At 37.5% G+C, this 6,404-nt stretch overlaps 1 protein-coding gene across 3 annotated transcripts in view; it reads left to right on the top strand.

Moving 5' to 3' along the window:
• The first annotated feature begins 4,712 nt into the window (after positions 1 to 4,712).
• The window catches only part of CFH (complement factor H), a 1,056,626-nt gene continuing 1,054,934 nt past the window's right edge, over positions 4,713 to 6,404 (top strand). For 2 of the 3 annotated variants that reach the window (XM_073642934.1, XM_073642933.1), the window contains exon 1: positions 4,714 to 4,971. In XM_073642934.1, coding sequence (XP_073499035.1) covers positions 4,908 to 4,971 — 64 coding nt within the window. In that variant the 5' untranslated portion in view covers positions 4,714 to 4,907. Of the gene's footprint in view, positions 4,972 to 6,404 lie in introns of all 3 variants that reach the window. The other variant, XM_073642935.1, reaches the window with a different exon arrangement.

The raw sequence follows: 6,404 nt of genomic DNA, 5'->3' as shown, positions 1-6,404 counted from the left end.
CTGAAAATTCTGACAGGCTGACTCTTATAAAAATGAACAAGGGCTGAATTGGGCCAGCCTTCTCAATACCAGTGAATGATAGCAGCGTAGCATAAATTCAAATCCAGTGTCTTTTTTTGGTAGGTGTATTCCCATGCACCTTCTCACACCCACACATGGGTATACGCTTCCTGATTTTGGCTATTTGCCTTGTCCTCCTCCTTCTCCTCATCCTCATCCTCCACCACCATATCACCAGGGTGACCGTGGTCCATGATGCAACACCACATAATTTTTTAAAGGGTGTTTATGATGCCCGTGAAAAATTTATTTTTTACAGTATGTTCATGTATACCCCCCAGGGGTAAATTTTTGTCAGCCCATACACTTAGTGCATGGGCATTACAAGTATAAGAGACCCGCTCCTTTCTAATGGGAACATTTTTTTATGAGGTTCTCCCCCACGCCTCTTCCAAGGTGCATTGGAGTGCCTCCTAATTTTTGGCAACCCTTGCATTCACTGCATAGGAAAACACAATGGGAGACCCGCTTCCTAATAATGGGAACATTGTTTGCAGGAGGCCCTCCGACCTCCACGTCTCTTCCAAGGGGCTATTGGAGTGGCTCCAAATTTTTGGCAACCCTTGCATTCACTGCATAGGAAAACACAATGGGAGACCCACTTCCTAATAATGGGAACATTGTTTTCAGGAGGCCCTCCTCTAAGTCTCTTCAAAGGGGTATTGGGGTGCTTCCAAATTTTGAAAGGGGTATTGGGGTGTGTCCAAATTTTGGGCAGCCCTGCCACTCACTGCATACACAATTACAATATAGGAGACCCACTCTTTAGTAATGGGAGCAACAAAGCCTAGCCGGCTGATGGCTCTCTAAGAATAGTGAGGGCCGACGGCTGACCCTTTAAGAATAGTAAAGGCTACCTGATGGCCGTATAATAATAGGCTTTGTGACTTTTGGAGTCCCTCCTTCATAAATGAAACAGGATGTGACTGATCATGTCTCACACACCACATGGCCAAATAAGGTTGTAAAATGTTAAAATGATATTTCCCGGTGAATGCATTTGTCACGGTTGAAAGCACTGCAAAAGTGCAAAAACGCATCAAAAACGCTACGTGTGAACATAGCCCAAGGTGTGGAGGAGTATTTTTGCTTTTGGTTATTTATTTTGCCTTACATACAAATCATTACCCTGGAAAGGATGTTCTTTAAAAATCCATTTTGCTTTTGTTTTAGTATGTTTTATTGTGAGTCCGTAAAAGTGGCGTAATACCTCTCACATTGTTGACAGCAGTGACCTGGGAGTCAGAAATGCTTCCAGGAGTCTTCCCCATGCTGTCCCCATGCCATTTGAGCATTGTTCCCATCGATTTGGGCAATTTTTAGGCCCTCTGCCTAAACGGGGAAGCAGTTTGAACAATGCTCGAGTTTCCCATAGACTTACATTGGGCTCGACCCGAGCAGCGCACACCCGAGCATTTTAGTGCTCACCCATCACTACTTATAAATTATAATCCTTGCTGTTGCAACCTAAAAAAAAATATTAAGGTAACAACTATTCTATTCCATATTAATAATGCTGTTATCTGCATTTAGTATAGGGATAGGTGCTGGATATCATCTGCTGAAAATGAGTGTTCATTCGGGTCACATACATCTCTTCCACAGTCCATAACTTGATTGTTTTTTCTATGCACTCATTACCATATTCATGTTTTTTACGTTGATCTGTACTCAGAAATTCATCAAAGCAGGCAGGGTTGCTTGGGTTCCTGCAGAGTTTGTTGCTGCCATGTACAAGAAAAAAACTTTTCAGGGCCGATTCAAATCTTTTCTAGATTCTACAATAATGTCGCTCTTATCTGCAATTCTTGGAGAGTGAGCTGTCGCAGTATGGATATTGTATTACTAGTCAGGGATTATTGCCTTAAAAAATATGATTCTTGCTGCTTACAACCTAAAAAAAAATTATCAAGGTAACATTTATTCTATTCACTATTAATACAGCTCTTAGCTGCATTTAGAGTAGGGATAGGTGCTAGGTATCATCTGCTTCTTGCTTTTTTCCATACAATCATTGACAGATCCATATTTTTTATGGTGATCTGTACTCGAAAATTTATCAAAGCAGGCAAAATTAACTGATTTAATGTGTCCATTCACAGTTTCTCTTTGGCATCTGTATGTAAGAGGTAGTGGTGGGAGACTTTACACTACTCAAGCTGGAATTACCACTTCAGAACTCTCCAGTGTTTTGTTTCCATACATTTCTGGGTGCTTCTTGAAGTATCTTTGGGGTTATTTTCCTGCTGGAAGACCCATGACCTAGGATGCAAACCCAGCTTTCTGACACTGGGCACTACATTGCAACACAAAAATCCTTTGGGAATCTTAACATTTCATGATGCCTTGCACACAGTTAAGGCACCCAGTGACAGAGGCAGCAAAACAACCCCAAAATATCTTTGAACTTCCACTATATTTGACTGTAAGTATTGTGTTCTTTTATTTGTAGGCCTCATTCCATTTACAGTAAACAGTAGGATAATGTGCTTTACCAAAAAGCTCTATCTTGGTGTCATCTGTCCACAAGTCGCCTGCTGGCCATCAAAAAATAGTGTGGCCCACCTACTGGCACTCTATAAACTGTGAGGACTGCTTGCTGACGCTCCAAGTTTCAAACTTTACAGTATTAATACGAAAAAGAAAATTTGCCCACTTCAGATGGATAAATTATATTGCAGTAGCAATATATGATGGCTGCTGTCACTCCAAAATTGCTTAGTGAGAGATGGCTGATGGCCCTTTAAAACTGTTGAGTGAGGGCTGCCTGATGGTGCTCTGACAATGGTGAGAGCCACCTGCTAACCCTCTAACAATAGTAAGGGCCGACTACTAGCCCTCTAACCATAGTAAGAACAACCTGATGGCCCTCTACAAATAGTGGAGGCAGGCTGAGGGCCCTGAAAAAACAACTTTGTGACTTTCAGACTCTCTCCTTCATAAATTAAACAGGATGTGTCTGATCATGTCTCACACACCACATGGCCAGATAAGGTAGTAAAATGTTAAAATTACATTTCCTGATGAATGTTTTTTTCACCATTGAAAGCAATGTAAAAGTGCAAAAATGCAACAAAAACGCTATGTGTAACCATATCTCAAGGTGTGGAGGAGCATTTTTTTCTCTTATTTGTTTTAACTTATATACAAGTCATTATCCTGGAAAGAATGTTTCTTCATATTTTTTCCAGAAAATCCATTTTATCTTTGGTTTTGTATGTTTTATTGTCAGTCCGTAAAAGTGGCAATATACTCTGACAACATTGTTCCTAGCAGTGACCTGGGAGTCAGAAATGCCTCCAGGGATCTTCCCCGTGCTGTTATTATACCATTTCAGTGTTGTTTCCAGAGATTTGAGCATTTTTTAGGCCCCTACAGACCTCCAAGGAGGCTGCCAGAAAAAATGCTCTACTTTCCCATTGACTTCCATTATACTCATTACTTGTGTCGAGCATCCAAGCATTACAATTTGTTCGACTCGAGTAAAGAGCACCCGAGCGTTTTAGTGCTTGCTCATCACTGCAAGGCATGTTAAACGTCAATATTGAATTTTAGGATTGCTATTTCCAATTGGTGGCACCAGCGTTAACGTCCTCTTCCTCTCTGAAGAGGTAATGTGCATATTAAATTTACCAGAGGAGCATTGCTTGGCTTATAAGCCTCCTTACTTTGGCATGCTAGGCATGTCACTTTTCACAAGGAGAAACATTACCCCTTACATCTAGACACACTTGCACATAGTCTTGTAAGGAACACCCTCCGTTCATCATTTCTTCAAAAATTGTGTGTTAGTGTACATAGAAGAATGTATGATTTGATTCTGTTTTGATGGCAAAGAGTGGTCCCTCCACATACTGATTTGATTTAAATTTCGTTATTTTTTTCATTCACTTTGCATTTTAATTGACAAAAATAAACAATTAACACTTCTATTTTTTAAATCATTCTTACTTTACTGCATTTTTCCACAATAGCCTAAATGTTTTGCACAGAACTGTATATACAAAGCTATGATAGCACAAACCCAGCATAAACTATTACAATTTGACAGAACCTGGGAATGTTGGAACCTCTCATCACATGCAGTTGCTTTACATTGGAATCAAATAGAAGATTTGTGGCACCCCTTAACCCTTGTTTTTTTTCTCCTTTTATGTTCTAACAAGTTTATTAATGCAAACGGTATAGGATATAGACAGTATATAAGACTGCTATGATTTTTATGTATTTTTGCAATATTAAACTTTACAATATCAAGACATAGATGATCATTTATGTAACATTTTAAACTGTTAAAAACAATATTAAAAGAACACTTAAATGAAAAACAGACCTCTAAATGAGGCTTAAGACTGATAGTAATCCTGATTTTAATTAATTGTCTATCTTGTTTATACAACTGTTTAAAAGTACAAAAGAAAATAATACAACTTTGATATAATAAACTTTTAGCTTAGGATGAAAAGCATGTGTTGCAAAATCATTCTACAGAAATTAGTCAAAAGAGGCTTGTTGTTTTTTTGTCTCAGATTATCACTAAGTAAAGTTTGTTTTGAGCAATTGTTTACCTTGTTCAAACATTAGAGGTTTTATCTCTATTGGGACACTTTTTCAAAACTTCTAACCAATATTCAGAGTTTATGTGCATATTCCTCACAAAAGGGAGCAACAGCTTTTTAAGTAATTCTCCTCCCACACTCTGCATTCCTCTACTGGTTTCGTAATAATTCATGTAAGGGGGTAGTTAATTTAGAGATTACAAACTAGACCAGTCTCACTTTAGCAAAAGCCGAGGAGGAAGAAGCAAGCTCACTAAGGGACAAATGCTCAATTAATGGTCTTTTAAAATGTCTTTACTTGGATATGCTCTTCTGCTTACAGCTGTACTATGCTGTACTGCAGCGCCTGATGGTAAGACTTTACAATTGTATGTCAATGAAAAATTCCACAACTAAAGTTTATTATTGTGTTTTTCATATGCAAATGCGTTCCACGACTCAAAAAATTTCCAGAAGGAAATACTTGCCAAACAATTAAGTGAAAAATATTGTAACTTTTTCTTTGTGCCTTTTCTGCATTTACTGTTAATCAATTAAATATCTTACAATTTATTTGGAATAATGATGAAACGCATTAAATTTGTCATATATTTATAATCATATACAACAGATGTAATCCTATTACTTAAATCTCTTCCGTCATAAGATTTGATGCAATGTAAATCTCCCCTCAATTTCAGTAATGTCAGTGATGCATTGATAAAAATGTTACATGTCTCTTATTGTGTATTCATATTGGCTGAATTATGTAAAGAAATGAAATAGCTTTCACTGAAAAATATTTTAGACATGTATTTACAAGACATGATTGCATTTTTGGTTGAAGTAAAAAGTATAATACAATCATAAAAATGTGGAGGGAAAAATGTTGAGCCCATTCCATATATTTGCATTTCTCTCATTATTAATTGTCATTATTTAGTATTTCAGTAAGCAACAATGACATGTTTAACAGCTCTAAGAAATTAGCCATACAAAGATATTATGGGCTGCATCAAGCAAAGGTTAAAAAAAGTTTAGGCAATGCTTGCATGGTTGCGGTTTACAATCACAAAAACAGTTGTTTGCTGGATTTACTAGAAGTGGGAGTACAGGGTTATCAGCTGATTGCTTCATTTTGTACATTTTGACAGGAATTGTCCTTGGCTATATGTTTTTTGATGAGTTTTTTTGAGCTGATTCATGAAAAAAAAGAAATCACTTAAAAATAATTTGAAAGATTTTTCTATACAGTTTTACTGCAAAATTACTTTGCTCGTCATACAGTGGTGTGAAAAAGTGTTTGCCCCCTTCCTGATTTCTTATTCTTTTGCAAGTTTGTCACACTTAAATGTTTCAGATCACAAAACAAATTTAAATATTTGACAACTATAATACAAGAAAAAACAAAATGCAGTTATTAAATGAAGGTCTTTATTATTAAGGGAAGAGAAATCCAAACCTACAGGGCCCTGTGTGAAAAAATGATTGCCCTCTCAACCTAAAAACTGGTTGGGTCACCCTTAGCAGCAACAACTTCAATCGAGCATTTGCAATAACTGGCAATGCGTCTTTTACAACACTCTGGTGGAATTTTAGCGTACTCATCTTTGCAAAATTGTTGTAATTCAACCACACTGGAGAGTTTCTGAGCATGAACTGCCTTTTTCTTAAGCCATTCAGAAGTGGACTTGCTGGTGTATTTTGTATCATTGTCCTGCTGCATAACCCAAGTGAGCTTCAGCTTGAGGTCACTAATAGATGGCAGGACATTCTCCTTAAGGATTTTTTGGTAGGCAGCAGAAT

This window comes from Phyllobates terribilis, unplaced genomic scaffold (assembly GCF_046119375.1).
Source record: "Phyllobates terribilis strain yellow unplaced genomic scaffold, ASM4611937v1 Scaffold_8__6_contigs__length_399053987, whole genome shotgun sequence".
Taxonomy (NCBI): Eukaryota; Metazoa; Chordata; class Amphibia; order Anura; family Dendrobatidae; genus Phyllobates; species Phyllobates terribilis.
The sequence above is the reverse complement of the archived record's forward strand: the minus strand, read 5'-3'. Positions and strand labels throughout refer to the sequence as shown.